This window comes from Drosophila mojavensis, unplaced genomic scaffold, assembly GCF_018153725.1.
Source record: "Drosophila mojavensis isolate 15081-1352.22 unplaced genomic scaffold, ASM1815372v1 contig_136, whole genome shotgun sequence".
In the NCBI taxonomy this organism is placed as follows: Eukaryota; Metazoa; Arthropoda; class Insecta; order Diptera; family Drosophilidae; genus Drosophila; species Drosophila mojavensis.
The window spans coordinates 18,392,502-18,408,569 of NW_025318667.1; the positions used below are offsets into that span (position 1 = coordinate 18,392,502).

The 16,068-nt window shown below is 46.3% G+C and overlaps 3 protein-coding genes across 4 annotated transcripts; 1 reads left to right on the forward strand and 2 right to left on the reverse strand.

Annotated features, from left to right (window-relative positions):
• Positions 1–8,837: 8,837 nt before the first annotated feature.
• LOC6584162 (probable U3 small nucleolar RNA-associated protein 11) lies at positions 8,838–10,418 on the reverse strand. 2 transcript variants are annotated; one of them, XM_044011535.1, is made up of 3 exons: positions 10,272–10,418; positions 9,202–9,691; positions 8,838–9,129 (listed from the first exon to the last, which is right to left on the reverse strand). In XM_044011535.1, exons 2-3 carry the CDS (start codon positions 9,682–9,684, stop codon positions 8,923–8,925), a joined length of 690 nt encoding a protein of 229 aa, XP_043867470.1. In that variant the 5' UTR covers positions 9,685–9,691; positions 10,272–10,418; the 3' UTR covers positions 8,838–8,922. The 2 variants fall into 2 exon arrangements, with proteins under 2 accessions (XP_043867470.1, XP_002009820.1); XM_002009784.4 differs by lacking the exon at positions 10,272–10,418 and having other exon boundaries at positions 9,202–9,839.
• A 260-nt stretch (positions 10,419–10,678) lies between these two features.
• LOC6584163 (RNA cytidine acetyltransferase) lies at positions 10,679–14,279 on the forward strand. The gene is made up of 5 exons (XM_002009785.4): positions 10,679–11,063; positions 11,126–11,573; positions 11,645–12,917; positions 12,979–13,972; positions 14,082–14,279. The coding sequence occupies exons 1-5, from the start codon at positions 10,861–10,863 to the stop codon at positions 14,200–14,202; spliced, it is 3,039 nt and encodes a 1,012-aa protein (XP_002009821.1). The 5' UTR covers positions 10,679–10,860; the 3' UTR covers positions 14,203–14,279.
• LOC6584164 (ribosome biogenesis protein NOP53) lies at positions 14,198–16,055 on the reverse strand. Its single transcript, XM_002009786.4, has 5 exons — positions 15,822–16,055; positions 15,579–15,752; positions 15,195–15,521; positions 14,733–15,137; positions 14,198–14,674 (listed from the first exon to the last, which is right to left on the reverse strand). The coding sequence occupies exons 1-5, from the start codon at positions 15,947–15,949 to the stop codon at positions 14,275–14,277; spliced, it is 1,434 nt and encodes a 477-aa protein (XP_002009822.1). The 5' UTR covers positions 15,950–16,055; the 3' UTR covers positions 14,198–14,274.
• Between the last annotated feature and the right edge of the window lie 13 nt (positions 16,056–16,068).

Sequence of the window (16,068 nt, forward strand, 5' to 3'; positions counted from 1 at the left end):
TGTGCGAGGAGCGTGTGTGTGTGTATGTGTGTGTGTGTGGTGGCTTGTGGTGTGGCTGAACAGGTGAATTATTAGACAGCGGTACGGTGGCTACAAGCTAAACTGCCAACTGCCAACTGGCAACGGGCAACGGGCAACGGGCAACTGGAAATGCCAGTTGATTGAACTTTTTGTGGAGCGTTCGTCAACGCTGTGGATGTTGGCAATAGTTGAATGAGAACTAGGTGGCACTTGGTCTAGGATTTACTGAAATGCCAAAAAACAACCAGATAAAGAACTAAAGGGACACAGAGAGACAGAGAGAGAGAGAGAGAGAGAGAGAGACAGAGAGTGGGAGAGAGTGAGAGAGTAGATAACAAAAAGCAATCTCGCACTCTGATGCTCTCACATTGAACTGCATCGCATGCCATGCAAATGGCGCTCGAGGACAGCGCAGTCAAAGATTGACAGCTCGATAATCGAAGCGTTTGTTCACATCAAATGTGCTGGAAGATCAACATGAATGTAATACTCACTGCGGCAAGGGCCTTCAGCTACAGCTTAAAGCATGTCCAATGGCTCGTTGGTGACCAGGGCGAGAAAGAGTCCCGAAATCCAGCGAAAGAATATGGGTCGTATATAGATGATATATATTTACATAGATAACTGATCACTGCGCTATATGATTTGTCTACATATAAGACTGATCCAACTTTAAGCTGATCCATGCGCTATATGGATGGCATATGGATAAATAATCCTTACGCAGGCATAAAGAAATAGGTAAATAGAAAGGGTTAAGGGTTAGCCATTCGTTAATGTGCTAAGACTCTAAGCTATATCTCTAATTTTTTTTTTTTTTTTTTTATTTGCATATTTAATTTGCGAGAGAATATTTCGATATTGAGACGAAAATGAGCTCTCTCCAGTCGGAGAAAGGTAAAGATTCAGAGTAAAGATTCCAAATTTGATTGCCCAAACATGTAAGTTCTCTAAAAGTCTTGTATGTATCATAAGAAAAAAAAAATATATTACTAATTTACCGACGAAGAAAAAGAATAATATTTCTTCTTATTCTTCTTCTTCTTCTTTAATCTACATACTTGCTAAGGATCACTTCCTATATGTATATTTATTCAAACATAGTTTAGAGTTTGCTAGAGCTTGTGTGAAAACTCCTAACTATTTAACTCCTGGGAGACACGGAAGTATCACGGCCCCTTGCTGAAGTTAAGCCAATTGAATATTCATCTAAATATATACCTGATGTGCAGTAAAAAACTCCAAACTTGGTTCAAGACTTGAGGATAAAGTATCAGAGCTTCTGTTAAAGACAAGCCATTCTAAGCATCATACTAAATTCTTCTTTATATCACAAAGCATTCAAATTAAACGAAACTCCCATGGCTCTATCTTATTTCGTCTCCTTAGTCCTTCCGTTGAGTGTATCAGTTTATTTACACTCGGTTATTTCAATAGACACGTTTGGGAATTATGTCTCCGTCGCTCGGGCGAATCTATCGTCAGACCAATAGCAGAACCACCCCCTCCCCTTACCCACCCCCTGCCTACCTATCTGCCGTCATTAATAATGCACAGTTTACCTTAAGAGGATTTTCAACGCCTCCCCAAGATAATAAGTAAGGACACAAAAACGCAGCACGACCGCCCGTCAGCCCCAACTCCCCCCTCTCCCACCCTCTCACCTTGCTCTCGCTTAAGAGCCCGCCCCCTCCCCCCACACATATAAAGCAAATATGAAAATATACGTGGGAATATGATGTGTTGTTGTTATTGCTGTGCATTATGTTTATTGTTGTTGTTGCTGTTGTTGTTGTTGTTGTTGTTGTATCGGTGAGTCCACAGCACGCCCTAATTTTTGGGCTTATTATTAACCAGCTCGCTTGGCTCTGGTTATTCGCTTGTCCTCGTTTTGGTGCTGCTTTGTGTGTCGCCGCCTTTGACGGGGGCGTGGACTGCCAGGCTGCCAGACTGCCAGGCAGGACGGAGGGGGGCGTGGTCCCAGTTAACGGCAACAACATCTGTGAAGATGCTGCCAAACGCCGAAACGCCAGCATAATTATAATAATCATTTCATAATCATATTTTATTTTAGTTGTATGGCCCGCCCGCTGCTCGACTCGACGACCCCGTCCCGGCCCCCTGGCCGCCTCCTGCCCAGAGCCGCCCCTGGGTTGTCCCAGCAGGTTTCTACGCCTGCTTTCCTTTTTTTTTTTTTTGTTGTCCTTCCTTCTTTTATATGTGTGTTTCTGCTTGGTTTTTTTTTTTTTTTTTTTTTTTTGAAACAGTTGCCAAAAATGCAGAAGGAGTAACTTGGCGTTGGAGTCGGAACGGCGCACAGTGCCCGGACAGGGATGGACTGGCTCGACGAGTGGCCGAGGTCTGGAGTGCGACAGATGTGTTTCTCATTCGATTTTTAATATGCGGCCAATCTAACTGTAATTGGTTTGTTATTGTCTCCCGGCTACGTAGCATGCGGAGCTGGCAAACCTCAGGAGACTTTTTCTGCATCGCTTCCCGAGGGGTCGCTTCTCGCTCACCCTCCGAGCATCGCTCGCTCCCTCTCACTTTCTCTTGTTGCTGCTCGCTGCTCGCTGCTCGCAGAGCTCAGCGCTCGCCTGCTGTGGTAAATATCTATCGTTTATTGTTATTGCTCTTGTTCGCTCTATTGTTTTCATTGTTCGTCCTTCGTCCTTCGTCCTGCCCGACCTGCCGCCTCCCGCTCCTGCTCCCGCTCCTGCTGCTGCTCCTGCTCCTCGCCTGTTAAATTTATGAAAAATGTTGTTCACACTTTCCTTTCGCAATATTCATGTGCAGCCAATCGCCCGGGGTTAGGGCCCAACCTCAAGGGTGTGATGGGTTATGCCAGCTATCGCTTGCTGCCTCTACCACTGCCTCTACCTCTGCCTCTACCTCTGCCTCTGTTGCTGTTAATGTTGGTGTACCAAATGGGTTACATGCTTGCACATGTTGTACTCCACCTGCTCGTCGCCTTCCCCGTCCTGCCTCGTCCTCGCCCGAAAAAACCAACACAAGCATCATCAACTTTTGGAGCGTTTTGTCTACGATTTTAATAGGATCAAAGATTTTGCTCGACATTGAAATGGACGCTCCTTAAGCCGGAGAGGCAAGTGGATAGACGGACAAGCGTACAGACGGACGTTCGGCAAGCTGATACAGTTTTGCTTTAGTTAAAAGTGCTGCCCATTTGTGCTTAAATCAGTGTGACCACACGATTTAGTTCTGTTTACCGTTAACAAGAGTGATTTGATTTGTATTTGATTTTATTTTTTTTTTTGTAAGCTGAATTAACTCAAGAACGACCATGTAATTAGATATGCAAAGACTCACGCTCATGCTAAAAATAATAAGCACACCAAAATAATTTTGGAGATTTTGTCATAACTAATTAATTTTTGGTATTTTTGAAAAAAAAAAAAATTAATAATTATAAAATAAAATGGATGATAACTTTATGAACGCAATCTGGCAATGTGATGCTAGCCAAAAAAAAAAAAAAGAAATTGTATTTCTACCTAAATTTATAGTAGTCAGAATTCACATATTCATGTATATAATTTTTGAAAGAATATTTTTCTTTAAGAAGAGAGTTTAGTTTAATTAAAAATATCCATAAACTGAAATGAAATAACGATGGGGAACATAGTGCATTAAATGAAATCTCTCTCTCTCTTTAAAAAAATAAATAAATAAAAAAAATATATATAATAATTTATATATATTTTTCTATTTCTATATTTCTAAGATCGAAATATTTCTATATATAAATCAATAGGTTCCTCCACACACATAGAGGTAAACCCAACTTCTTCATTTTCAATCGAGCTTTCTAGTCCATCAAATAGAAGTCACTCATCTCGCATTAAGATATATTTCGACTGGGACCGCAACGAGAAACTTATATAGCATAACGAATGCTGAAAGCCAAGTGAAAGGGTCAGATGGGTGCGTGTGTGCGTGTGGAATGTGGGATGTGGGTCGGTTGGGTGGCGCAGGGCGTTCGGATAGGACTTCTCGTCTAGCGGTTTTTGTGGGTGTGCGCTTTATGTGCTGCGCTTAAGCCTCGTCTCGGGACACATCTGATATCAGATTTGTCGCCGTGTCACTGTCGCTATCGCCGGCGCTATCGCAACTCAGTTATCCGACTGAGTCCACCGTGCCCGCACCCACACCCGCACCCGCCCCCGCCCCACATTCAAAGCCATTCCAGCTAACCTAACCAGCGCCTGTGCCCAGGGTCTCTTCATTCTAAACGATTGATGGCAGCCGGCAGCAGGCAGCAGCTCCTGTCAGAGTCCAAAGCGAAACACACACACACACACACGCATGCATACGCAGCTTCATTCCCCCACCCATCCCCCCTGCGCACCGTTCTTTGCTCCTGCCACGCTTTGGTGAGGAAATGATAAATTGCGCATTTGGGAGTTTTAAAGGTCAATTTAGGGGTTAGTCTGTCCCTGTGCCACAGCCTCAGCCTCCGCCTCTGCCTCCGCCTCTGCCTCTGCCTCTGCCTCTGCCTCTGCCTCTGCCTCTGCCTCCGCCTCCGCCTCTGCCTCTACCGTTGCCTGAGTATGAGTCTGTCCTGCTTACAAGTTGACTGACAGACAGACCGAGCCAAGCCAAGGGCATAAAGTGTTGCGGGGGGAAGGGGGGACGGGGCTGGGCTAAGCGAAAGGGGCAGAGGGTTTGATCGCCTCGCTACATATGCAGAGAAAAGGGGCCAAGTGCGCAGCCCATAAACAGCGACACTTCAAAGTTAACTCGCACAATAAAAAATACTTGTACGATTTCACACACACAAACACACACTCACACACACACACACACACACAAGCACACAGTCATTTATATGATATTTGTAGCACATTCGTAACAGTTTATAAAAAATGGAAAGAGTGTGCTTAGCTTTCGGCTTTCGGCAACAACAACAACAACAACAACAAATAATAAAAAGGGGTTGCACTCGAGCACCACTGCACCACTGCACCGCTGGGCGGGCACATTTGCTTACAGGATTTGCCAGCGCCTGTTGACTTCTAGTTGGCATTTATATTAATGGCCTCTGCCTCAGCCTCTGCCTCAGCCTCGTCCTCGACTGCTGCGCGACTCGATGTCGCAGGTTCCTCAACGATCCCTGCTTGGGTTGGCCAGTTGGGAAGAAGAAGAGTGGCACTACCGGCTATGCGGGTGGCGCAACTGCGCAAAGTAAACGAGTCAAAGGCAGAGCAAATAAATAATTATTAAACACTCGCAAATTGTTTTAGCAAAAAACTGAAAAGAGACGAAAAGCCAAGAATTAGTTATGTTTACAATGGCCAAAAACTTTGCTTAGTATAACAGTAAATTTTATAGTATCTGGCATTAATTGACTCATATCGCTAATAATGCAATCAATCAGCTGTTAATCAATCCAGAATAAAAAGATTATCCTAGAGGAATATCTACGCATAGCATCAGCATGCACAGGGTTCGCTCGACTTAGTTCCTTGGACCATTTCCCATTTGCCAATATAATAATATAATGTATAATAATATAAAATGTTTTGGCTGCAGAAGATATTCAAGCAATACAAACAGTCTAGAGTCTGCGATAGAAATCTCTTCTAATAAGCTAGACAGTTCATAGTGTGAAGAGTGTATCGACGCTTTAGAAGAATAAAAGGAAAGTCGTGTTGAGATAATCCTGAGATAGAAAGATCTATATACATATGTGGAATAGAAGGGAATAGAAAATTACACAATATTTATAATATACACTACACATAAACATAAACATAAACAAGTTTAAAGACTAAGCACACTTAAGCTGAAACCAAGGGACTCCGAATTCCAGGCTGGCAAAGGAGCTTGGCGGAACTTGGCAATCTTTTCTGTTCTCTAGCAAACCTCTGAGGCAATACGCAGAAATAGAGACAGGAATATAAGAGAATCGCAAAGAGGAATATAGAATGTAATATAGACAGAAGAAATAGAAAAGGCGAGAGGAATATAGAATTGAATATAGACAGGAATGTGGGCAGAAATATATGCAGGAAAATGGCTATAGCTAGCGGAAATATAGCATCATATATATATATATATATATTTTAATATTTTTAATATAACAATCGACTAATATTGTGTGAATTGTATTTTATATCGTAGTACAGTCGAGTCTCGATAGTCTGTACCCCGCTAAATCAAAAATCGCCATAAATCGAAAAAAAAAAAAATCCATTTCCATTTCTGTGTAAACCGAAAAAAAAAACCCTTGCCATTTCGAAATATCGGGATCCTACTGTATATAAGAATTATATACTGGAGCTCATGCCTTTGTAATATGTGCATTGCGTGTGGCACCTGTGCTGGTTGCTGCCTGCTGCGCTGTCTCCACAAACTGAATACTGAGCCGAAGACTCGCCTTAAGTCTCATTCGGATTCATAGATTTCATACTATTTGGGAAACAGTAGAAGCATAAGGAAATTTAACCCATGATAGAAAAATGGACAATCAAATTAGAGCTTCTATTGTCAAAAGTGATGAATAACTAAATTATAATTATTATAATAATAATAATAAATATTATGTTTATCATTATTGTCATCTTTAGTATATCACTCTTATTATATTATTATTAATTTTTTAGTATGCGCACAGTTTTGCTCTTACCTTAAATCCACGAGTCCCCCCTCCCCCCTCCCCCTCCTGCTACTCCTCTTTATATATGCATTTATATGTACATATATGTATATATATTGCAATCATCTTTGTGTGAGAAACTGTCCTGGACCCTGTCAGAGCTGTCCGGATGGGCGGATGGGCGGGTGGGCGGGTGGGCGTCGGGTGGCTGACGGAGCTGTCGCATTTCATTTAAAAATTCTCATGTCAAAAGCACACGATTAACGCGTGTCGTGGGCGGTGAAGCGGCGAATTAAGATATTTACGCTAACAAAACCATCGATTCAGGGGCAGAGCCAGAGCCAGAGCCAGAGCCAGAGGCGGAGACTGAAGCAGCGGCTGAGGCAGAGGCTGAGGCTGAGGCTGAGCTGTGCGTCTGTAGCTGACGCCGCCGTGCCCGCCTCGCTGTCGCGCTGTCGCGCTGTCCGGCTGTCCCTTTAGCCGGCGGCACATCAAGATAACGGATAACGGATAACGGAACGTCAGAGTGTCGCGCGAGCAACCCAATTCCTGTTGCCGTAACCTGGCCTTTGACATCTCGCAGCAATTGTCAAAGTTGCGCTTATCGCAGCAGCCCAGCAACCGGATGGACGGATCGTAGCAGCCAGGCGATGGGCGATGGGCGATGGGCGATGGGAGCGGGAGCAGAGGGCAGAGGACGGCAGCGCCTGTTGGCACGTGCGGCCACGTGTCCAACGGTTTTACACGTGCCACAGCGCCGACGCCGCTGTTCGATATGCTGTGTCACGGATGCGAATGCGGATGCGGATGCGGATGTGGGCGTGGCGTCAAGTCCACCTCCGCCGCCGTCCGCTGCACACCTAGCGACGGACAAGTGGCAAAGGTGGAAAATCCATTTGCAAGCTAATTGCACGCTGACTAACAAATTTTGCAAATGCACAAAAAGAGAGAGAGAGAGAGAGCACCTCCCTCCCTCCTTCTCTCTCTCTCGCTCTCTCGCTCGCTGTCTCTTTCTCTCCCTCTGCGGTCATAAAAACATATGACAACATTTTGATGAGACGCATTCGCTGCAGCAAATGATGCAGCAAATGGTCCGCCGTGTTGACACTTGGCCAGAGCCCCGGACGGAGTCGGGGTTGATCCGGGTCGGAATTGCGGGCCGCCTAATCGGACTTGTCATGCGGTCATCAAAACAAGCGTCGCAGTCGGCGGGGAGGGTTCGCCCCATCCAATTGTCAAAATCAAAATGCAAATACAACAGCAACAAAAATGCAAACCGAAAACAAAAATCTTTTTTCTTTTCATTTTTTTTTTTTTTTTTTTTTTTGTGTTTAACTAGCTTCAATTGGTTTTGTAATTCGAAACTGGGCGCGACAGGGTGGTTTGGGTGGGCTGAGCTGGTTTGACTGGGTGTTTCCCATTCCTGTTCCCGTTGCCGTTCCCCTGCCCCTCCCCCTTTTCCCTTCCCCTGCCATTTGTCTCTCTCTGTTCTGTGATTAGGAACGCGCGCCTCCTGCCCATCGAGTGCTGTTCGCATGTCAGCAACAGACGAATGTGGGCGAGATCAAGGCTTTAGCGCTAATAATACCGTTATAACTGAAGTAGCTCAGATACCCCTAGTTTAGATGGCTTAGACACAGCAGAAATACCTAAAATAAAATTAAATATTAATTTACTACTTTCATAGTACTCGAAATGTGCCCAAAGTAGCTAATTATACTAAGTAATGCATAAGAGCTAATAAACTCTTTTATGCTTCGGTAACAGAGCATAAATATCAAGAAAAACTCAAATTATTCAATTTCGAATACAATCCACATTACGTTAGCAGAGCCCTCTATTGGCATAAATTAGAAGCTGCCAATTTGAATATCGTAAAACTAGTTAATGACATTGCTACTGTTAAAAGTTAACAGTGCGCGAAGAGCTTTCTTAAACTTGGCGGTTTGTGTCTTCGCCAGAGCTCATAGTTAACAGCACCTTAACAGCTATATTGAGCAAAGCTGTTTGTGTCTTGGCTAATGTTAAGTTAGCAGTGGCTCAAGAGCCGTATAAAGCTCAGTATCAGCAAACTGTTTGTAAATGTGCAGCCAGTTGCAGAGTGCAAACAGGCTTATATTCAAATTTGAGCCAAAAAAAAAGTGCAGCTTCAAATACATGCATATAAGTATATTCTATAAAATAAACAAAATATTCATTCTTTTCACATTATTTCTTACACAATACATTGTTTATTTTTGCATCTAAAAAAATAGAAATTTTTATATATGAACTAACTAAATCTACTTCTTGCGCTCATATGGAAATTTATAGACGGGTGCACTCTCCTTAGTGCCGGGCTTTTCTTTCTTGGGCTTGAGGAGGCGTGGTTTCTTGAGCGCATGCTTCATCTCCAGCTTCTCCTGAACAATGGTTAGCTCACGTACCCGCTGCTCCCGCTTCTTTAGCTCACTCAGCAGCTGCTGTTTGTGGGTTCGGGTGCCCGCCTCCTGGAGGATTTGCAAGATGTATTTATTACTTATTATATTATATATATGGATGTACATTACAAAACTACTCACAGCATTTTCGCTTGCCTCCAGACGTTCGCCCAGCGTGGCGGGTGGCGCTGCCTTCCGGACACCATTCTCATTGAAGATGTATCGTTTGTTTTGGCCAGCTTTGCTGTCCACATCGACAAGCGCGGCACGCAGGCGCTCCAGCTTGCGTCGCTCCATGGTGAGCTTCATTATGATGTACTTGAGATCTTGGGTCTGCATGAGCGCCAGCTGCTCAGGCGTGTGCTCGTCCTTGGCCTCCTTCTCGTGATGCACATCGTCCTTGAGCTTCGAGTTGATCATGTGATGGTAGAACTCATCGGGATTCTTGTTCATGGCCCGCTTGTGGAGCAGCTTCAGAGTCTTCTCCTTGTGGTGGGCATCGTTCGAACGCTTCTTATAGTCCTTCTTCTTCTCAAGCAGGCCGAGATGCTTGCGCGCCTCCGGCTGATGGCGCTCGCGATGCACCTTCTGATTGCTCTTCGATGCCTTCTTCCATGACGACATTATGTATGTATTGCAGAAATGCAAGCAAACAATTGTTTATTAAAAAAAACGTGCAGCCCGCAACAGATACTCAAAATTGCGTTTACATAAATTGTAGAGCATAAATGCGTTTTGGTTATCTGTCTATCGATTGACAGCTGTTTTGCGCGCAAAGAGCCATTTACATCTGTATATTTGTTGTTTACTGCCAGTTTACATCTGCCAGCTGTTATTGAGAGTAGTCGATTATCCCGAAGTTAATTTTATCTGTATTGTCTATCGACAGTTTGCAGCGACACCTGTTGCCTGTGTTACACGATCACCAAATAAATAAATAATTTTAACTGTTCAGTTGCTATTAATTGTATTTGTTGGCAAAAACTTAACAAGCAGCAGCTATAATATAATAATTTGCGCATTCATTTTCTACAATAACTGTATCGATAATTGAAATTAACAGCTTATGTTATTGGTGGAGTCTTCTGCTAAGAAGAGGAGCTGAAACGTTCGCGCTTAACAGTACTGTGAATCGCACGTGTATTTAAACTGTTCGATTTGAGCGATTCTGATTGCTCTTCGATGCCTTCTTCCATGACGACATTGTGTATGTATTGCAGAAATGCAAGCAAACAATTGTTTATTAAAAAAAACGTGCAGCCCGCAACAGATACTCAAAATTGCGTTTACATAAATTGTAGAGCATAAATGCGTTTTGGTTATCTGTCTATCGATTGACAGCTGTTTTGCGCGCAAAGAGCCATTTACATCTGTATATTTGTTGTTTACTGCCAGTTTACATCTGCCAGCTGTTATTGAGAGTAATCGATTATCCCGAAGTTAATTTTATCTGTATTGTCTATCGACAGTTTGCAGCGACACCTGTTGCCTGTGTTACACGATCACCAAATAAATAAATAATTTTAACTGTTCAGTTGCTATTAATTGTATTTGTTGGCAAAAACTTAACAAGCAGCAGCTATAATATAATAATTTGCGCATTCATTTTCTACAATAACTGTATCGATAATTGAAATTAACAGCTTATGTTATTGGTGGAGTCTTCTGCTAAGAAGAGGAGCTGAAACGTTCGCGCTTAACAGTACTGTGAATCGCACGTGTATTTAAACTGTTCGATTTGAGCGATTTGAATAGTCCAGCTATAGTCTAAATCATACCGGCATATTCAATTGAAGCAAAATGGTGAAGAAAAAAATAGATAATCGCATTCGCGTTATGATTGAGAATGGCGTCAAGCTGGGTCACCGTACTATGTTTGTCATCATTGGCGACAAGGCCCGTGACCAAGTGCCCATTCTGTACGACATTCTCATCAAATCCACCGTAAAGGCTCGCCCAACTGTGCTGTGGTGCTACAAGAACAAAGACGAAGCCATTTCCAAGTAAGTAATGGTTCAAACCTTATTTAATACTAATAGCTCATGCCTACCATGCTATGTTTCAGTCACGGCAAGAAGCGTGCTAAGAAAATCGCTCATGGTAAAGTGGACGTGAATGAGGTGGATCTATTCGATGCCTTCCGCGTAGCAACCACAATACACGGTCGCTACTACTCCGAAACACACGCCATACTGGGACGAACCTATGGCGTTTGCGTGCTTCAGGATTTTGAGGCACTCACGCCCAATTTGCTGGCGCGGACCGTGGAGACTGTCGAAGGTGGCGGCCTAATCATATTGCTGCTGAAGACAATGCAGTCACTCAAGCAGCTGTACACCATGAGCATGGACGTGCACAAACGCTTCCGCACCGAGGCCCACCAGACAGTCACCTGCCGCTTTAACGAGCGCCTGATCCTGTCCCTGGCCGACTGCAAACGCTGCCTGGTGGTCAACGATGACTTAACCGTGCTGCCACTGAGTTCCAAGACCATAAATGTGCAGCCGGTGAATGTAAGAATTGGATTGTTAAGATTACCCAAACGAGAACAAAAATTTGCATCTCATGTATTTCGTTTATTTAGCCAGCGGACGTTGCGAGATCGGAGAATGACACCAACTTGAGAGAGCTCCAGCAGAGTCTGTTGAATGTGCAGCCTGCCAGCGCCCTGGTGAGTCTCTGCAAGACCTACGACCAGGCCCATGCAGTTGCCCAGTTCATTGACGCGCTGGTGGACAAGCAGCTGAAACCTCCAATGTCACTGACCGCCGCTCGTGGACGCGGCAAATCCGCTGCTATGGGTCTGGCTATAGCTGCAGCAGTCTCGTTTGGCTATGTGAACGTGTATGTCACCTCGCCTCATCCCGAGAACTTGATAACGCTCTTTGAGTTCGTGCTCAAGGGCTTCGATGCGCTGGAGTATCAGGAGCATGCGGACTACACCATAATACGCAGTACCAATGCGGACTTCAAGAAGGCCATCATACGCATCAACATAACGCGCAACAGCCGCCAGACCATACAGTATATAGCGCCCAGCGATACGCACCTGTTGAATGCCGCCGATCTGCTGCTGATCGATGAGGCTGCGGCCATACCCTTGCCGCTGGTCAAGAAGATGATGGGCCCCTACCTGATATTCATGGCCAGCACCATCAATGGCTACGAGGGCACGGGCCGCTCGCTGAGCCTGAAGCTCATCGCTCAAATACAGAAGGACAATAATGCGCGGCCGCCGCTGACGCTCAACGAGTCGATCCGCTACAGGTGCGACGATGATATCGAGCGGTGGCTCATCAATCTGCTCTGCCTGGACACGAGCAATGTGCCAGTCGTTAGCTCGGGCTGTCCGCTGCCAGTGCTCTGCGAGCTCTACTATATCAATCGGGATGCTCTGTTCTCGTACCACAAAGCCGCGGAGACCTTCCTCAATCGGTTGATGTCCATCTACGTGTCGTCCCACTACAAGAATACGCCCAACGATCTACAGATGATGAGCGATGCGCCCGCTCATCATTTGTTCTGCATGCTTGCCCCAGTGCAACGCATGGATCAGTTGCCAGAGATTCTAGTGGTCATCCAAGTGGCCCTCGAGGGACAAATCTCGTCACAGAGCATTAGCGATTCGTTGGGGCGCGGCAAGAAGGCTGCCGGTGATTTGATACCCTGGAACGTGGCCGAGCAGTACGGAGATCGTGATTTTCCCAAGCTATCCGGCGTACGCATCGTCCGTGTTGCGACACATCCCAACTATCAGCGCATGGGCTACGGCAAGAGGGCAATCGCCCTATTGAAGGACTACTACGAAGGCTGCTTCACGAATGTGGATGACAAGCCCGAGAAGAATAATGACAAAGGTAAGTCGATATTGACTATATTACTTAATTACTAAAGCTAATGCTCTGCTTCGCTGTCTAGTTGGCATTGAAGAGGTGGAGGAGGAGGAGCTGAGCCTGCTCAAAGAGCAGATTCGTCCACGCAAACGTATTCCAACGTTACTCGAACGCCTTCACGAGCGCATGCCGGAGCGCATTGATTATATAGGCACCTCATATGGCCTGACCGCAGAGCTACTTAAGTTCTGGAAGAACGTCGGCTTTGTGCCCGTTTACCTCAGCCAGAAGGCCAACGAGCTGACCGGCGAGCACAGCTGCATCATGCTGCACACACTGAAGCGAGCGCCCAGCAGCTGGTTGCCTCTTTACTTCCACGACTTTCGCCGGCGAGTGCTCAAGCTCATGGCGAAGACTTTCCGCGAGTTCGAAACCAAACTGTGCCTGGCGCTGCTCAAGAACAAGTCCGTGGATGACTCCAGCACAACGATTGCCAAGCTAGACAAGCCCACGCTGGACGTTTACTTTTTGCCGCACGATCTGCAGCGCTTGGAGAGCTATGCGCGCCAGCAGTCCGAGTTCCGCCTTATCATCGATCTGCTGTCCGACATCGCCCAGCTTTATTTCCAGGGTCGCATCGAGGGACTCCAGCTGGATCTGGTGCAACAGAGCGTGCTGTTGGGCCTGGGCGTGCAGGGCAAGTCGGTGGACCAGATAGCCGCCGAGCTCAACATGCCGGGCAACCAGTTGCTGGCCAAGTTCTTTGACGCCATGAAGAAGTGCAATCAGTGCTTCCGCACGGTGCTCGAGGAGCACATCGAGGGTGGCATGCTGCAGGAGTCGCAGCTGCCGCGTGGCGAAGAGCTGCAGCCGCTCTCGCTATCTATTGACCAAGAGCTGGAAAAGACAGCGCAGAAACTGACCAAGCAGCAGCGCAAGGAACTGAAGCGCCTGAAGGCCGAGGCGACATTCAACGAATACCAAATCAAGGGCAGCGAGGAGGACTGGTCCAAGGCGCTCGAGAGCAATGGCAAGGACGCGACTATTGGTGCTGGTAGCGGTCTAGTTTCAGTGAAGAGGTAAGGTAGCTATCAATTAGAAAGAGATAGCAACATCACGCGTTGCTCTTGCACGCTCTCTCGCTTTGTATTGTGCCTAAATGGAATTTCATTTCCATCTCTTCCACAGTGGAATCAAGCGTCTTGACGCGACTGTGGAACCTCCTGATGTGAACTTGGGACCACCACAGACGAAAAAGAGCAAAAAGAATCCCAAGTTGAAAAAGGGCGCAGGCAAATCGCTCATTTAGTGGGCACAGTTGGGGTAGATCTATATTTATAAGGTTTCTTCAATAAAAAAAATAATGGAGAGTTGACGTTAACTAAATCTTGATGGTGTCACTATTGGCTTTAGCCGCGGCGGCCGCCGCCTTCCGGCGATCGCGCAGCTCCTGGAAGCTAACGCCGGGTTCCTTGTGGGAGCTGCGTGGGAAACGCTTCACCTTGGCGCGCTTGCGTTTGACAGCCACCGTTGTGGGCAGCATGTTGCGCTTCTGCAGCAGCTTGAAGCGGTCGGTGAGCAGATTGCTCTCGGTCTTCACATTGCGCAGATTGCCAGCCAGATCTTCGGGCATATTCACATCCAGGTCGGGCTCCTCGAACTTGTGCCGGCCCAAGCGTTTCGTCTCGTACTTTTTGCGCTCCGCTGCCGCTTTGCGGCGTTTCTTCAGGTCTTTCAGCTCTTCGGCCTCTTCTTGCACCTCAGCGCGTATGGATTTGATTCTGTAAATAAATTACATTTTAGCTATGTGGCTGCATTTCTCTGGTCCATGTTCCTTACCTAATTAGATCTGCGGTCTGTTTCTTGAGGGCCTTTTTGGCCTCATGCTGACGCTGCAGCTTCTTTTGCTTAAGCTCCTTGTTACGAGCCGCCTTGCTCTTCTTCTTGTTCTCGACGGGCGCATTGACTGTAGAATAGCTGTTGTCGGCAGACTTCGGATCAACCTCAACCTCATCCTCTGACTCCGGCTCACCGTCCTCCTTGATGCCCTCGCTCATCTCCTCGAGACGGCGCTTGTCGCGCTCCTCGGGCGTCACCTTGCTGAACATGGTGGTGGTGACGCGCTTGAGATGTTGCTCCTTCTTGATAAGGGACTCCTCACGCTCAACAACTTCCGCTAGCAGCTCCTGGTGCGCCTTCAGCGAGGGATTGTAGCTCATGCCTGGATGCGGCGCCTCAAACTTTCTGTAGGCGATAAATAAAGAAATCATCATGAACATTCGTTGCTTCTTTGCAACTCACTTGGCCTTGGTTGTCTTGTGGTGCAGGCTTGCATGCGTTTTGACCACCTTGCGGCCGATGTTGCCAGCAACGTGCAACGCTAGATCGCGACTGATCCAGCCCTTCTCATCCTTGAGGCCGGGTATTTTGTCCCTAAAGTCCTCCTCCTGCCAAATATCCTTGTCGATTTTAGGCAACTTTTTGCCACTTTCTCGCACAGCCAGTTCTTTATCCAGTTTCTCGTAGTAGAGCCCGCGATCCGCGTTCGCCTGTCGATGTCTGGGCTTGGTTGGATTACAAACCTCCAGCTCTATGTTGCGCCCGCTCTTCTTCTGCCTCACATGGTTTCTGTGGCATGGAATCATTTATAGTTGCTGTTTGTTTGTGCTAGGGCAGCTCACTTACCGCTTTACAATCGGATCCTGCACCTTGGATGTGTTCACCAGTGCCTGATGCGAGCGCATAGGCTTTAACGCATTTAATTTGCGTTTCTGCTTGATTGTCAGCTGGCTGGGCGCAGGCTTCTGTGGCGAAGTATCCACCACGAACAGATCTTCATCCTGTTTGTCTGTGAAGGTGCTACATTCGGGCGAGGCGGCGTTAACATAAACTCGTGGTGCGAATTGTTTACCGTTTGCTTTGGCTTACCCGATGCGCTCTTCTTGGCGCTGGTCCTCTAGAAACTGTTCAACATCTTCTATGTCTATCTTGCGCCAAGCGGCTTTGTTCTTCTTTGAAATGCGCTTCCTTTTGGTAGCAGGTTCCTGCGCAGCCATGGCGCCAATAGTTCCAAGTAATTCGTGCCGCAACGAAAACAATACTTCAATCCCAACACGTGCAAGCCGCTGGGCGATGCACAGCACTAGATGTGAACTGAACGTGTGCCGCGTGTTTA

Coding starts and splice junctions, on each gene's coding strand:
- LOC6584162 (XM_044011535.1), bottom strand. CDS start 9,684: ATGTCGTCATGGAAGAAGGCATCGAAGAGCAATCAGAAGGTGCATCGC. Junction 9,130..9,201: donor TGGAGGCAAGCGAAAATGCT/GTGAGTAGTTTT, acceptor CAAATCCTCCAG/GAGGCGGGCACCCGAACCCA.
- LOC6584163 (XM_002009785.4), top strand. CDS start 10,861: ATGGTGAAGAAAAAAATAGATAATCGCATTCGCGTTATGATTGAGAAT. Junction 11,064..11,125: donor AAAGACGAAGCCATTTCCAA/GTAAGTAATGGT, acceptor GCTATGTTTCAG/TCACGGCAAGAAGCGTGCTA. Junction 12,918..12,978: donor CGAGAAGAATAATGACAAAG/GTAAGTCGATAT, acceptor TTCGCTGTCTAG/TTGGCATTGAAGAGGTGGAG.
- LOC6584164 (XM_002009786.4), bottom strand. CDS start 15,949: ATGGCTGCGCAGGAACCTGCTACCAAAAGGAAGCGCATTTCAAAGAAG. Junction 15,138..15,194: donor CACAAGACAACCAAGGCCAA/GTGAGTTGCAAA, acceptor TATCGCCTACAG/AAAGTTTGAGGCGCCGCATC. Junction 14,675..14,732: donor CAGACCGCAGATCTAATTAG/GTAAGGAACATG, acceptor ATTTATTTACAG/AATCAAATCCATACGCGCTG.